The 1,680-nt window shown below is 31.5% G+C and overlaps 2 protein-coding genes across 2 annotated transcripts; both read left to right on the forward strand.

The window, feature by feature from the left end:
• Nucleotides 1–341: 341 nt before the first annotated feature.
• On the forward strand, nucleotides 342–473 carry AAJ76_342000342 (hypothetical protein; the record flags this gene model as incomplete). Its single annotated transcript, XM_024475259.1, has 1 exon — nucleotides 342–473. One exon carries the CDS (start codon nucleotides 342–344, stop codon nucleotides 471–473), a length of 132 nt encoding a protein of 43 aa, XP_024329394.1.
• Nucleotides 474–695: 222 nt separating this feature from the next.
• AAJ76_342000696 (hypothetical protein) lies at nucleotides 696–1,034 on the forward strand (the record flags this gene model as incomplete). Its single annotated transcript, XM_024475260.1, has 1 exon — nucleotides 696–1,034. The coding sequence occupies one exon, from the start codon at nucleotides 696–698 to the stop codon at nucleotides 1,032–1,034; it is 339 nt and encodes a 112-aa protein (XP_024329395.1).
• Between the last annotated feature and the right edge of the window lie 646 nt (nucleotides 1,035–1,680).

Genomic DNA, 1,680 nt, shown 5'->3' on the forward strand with positions numbered 1-1,680 from the left:
CAAGCAGTTTATAAAAACTTTTTTGCTGAGGGATTAAAACAAACTTATCTAGGTGGTACAACATTTAGATTATATTAAATGCATAACCAGTTTAGCATTTACAAAACAAGATATCGGTATAATTCTTATATTTCCATCAAAAATTTAAACTAAAGCGTACTTTAGTTCACCATATTTTAGCTTACCGTTTAAAATTTTTTAACCTCAAAAAACAAAATGAAAATGAAGGAAGATTTCGAACAAGTTGAAAATATTCTACATACTTCACTCGATGAAATTGTACAAGAACGCCTTTGTAGGTTTTGTTTGGGTAAGTTACCATTTAGAAAGGGGTTTTAAACATGGTGAAATGTACTAGGCAGGGCTGCAGAAAGGAATTTTCTTTAATTAAAGACAAACCTTTCTTTAATACAAAATGTGGCGCTACTCCATCTTTCCACCCCATCAGAATGACTACGTACAAAATTTTTTAAAGTAAACGTAGTTATTTTTTTTTTTGGTGGGGGGGGGTGGAAAGATGGAGTAAAGGTAAAAAAGAATTATTTTTTAACCCTTATAATGGATCAGCTGGAAGAAATAATTTTATGTTTTAAATATAGTGAAGAATTTTTTCTAAAAAGTACCAAGACAATAGAATTTTTTTAAAAATTAATACTATAAAAAAAGAAATCCCTTTTGTTAAATGTAATAACAGAATGAGGATTATGGTGGCTGCCCCGTATATAGACGGGTATGCTTACAGATACTCTTTAAAGTCATGCAGATCAAAGGCAAGCCTAAAGAAGGGGTCTAAAATGGCCTTCTTGAATATAGAATTTGTAAAAATTTTTAGGGGAATGTATTGCTGGGTATATGATTATACCCTAGCACGGGCCATTAATTTCTGCGATTGTTCGGAGACTACCTATATTAAAATCAAAGACCCAATTTTGCAAGTAATTTTTGAACAAGAGCCAGAAATGGTTAAAATAGGTGGAGAAGGTATTGGGGTGCAGTTTGACAAAACTGCTATCTGTAATGGGGAGTTAAGTTAATACCTAACCCATCCAGTACTCTGGACAACAAACCTAATGTACAATGGTTAGTAGGGGGTGTAGAAGAGGGAAATTGTAGGAAATTTGTTCTAAAGCTTGTTCCTAACAGAAAAGCTCCGACTATACTAGATATGTTCGATGAACATGTTGTACCCGAATCTATCATTGTTACTGATGGTTATCCATCTTACCCCGGGGCCGTTGCCAAATTTAAATCTTTCCATGAAGTGGTAAACCACTCTGTTGGGTTTGTTAATGCTCAAGGAGCACATATGGACCAAATTGAAAACCTGTGGTCACATCTTAAGCATGCTTATCGAAAACGTGGCAGTATTAATAAAGGGAGAATTAATTTTTTTAAATGAATGAAAATGAAGAAAAAAATATCCAAAATAGCGATAACAAAACACCAAGGATGACCTTTTATAAATTAATAAAAATGTTTAGGAACCAATTCTTTTTAATTAATAATCTTTTAAGGAAAATTTTAACTTGTGATGCACGTTTTTTGATATACACCGTTTTAAAAAAAAATTACCCTTATTTTTAAAAATTGAAAACAAAAGGAGAAACCATAAATTATTCAAAACATAGTTTTTTCTTCTTTTCAGACATTCTTAAAAAATAAGCAAACAATTTTGTTTTA

This window comes from Vairimorpha ceranae (genome assembly GCF_000988165.1).
Source record: "Vairimorpha ceranae strain PA08 1199 chromosome Unknown NODE_342, whole genome shotgun sequence".
Classification (NCBI taxonomy): Eukaryota; Fungi; Microsporidia; family Nosematidae; genus Vairimorpha; species Vairimorpha ceranae.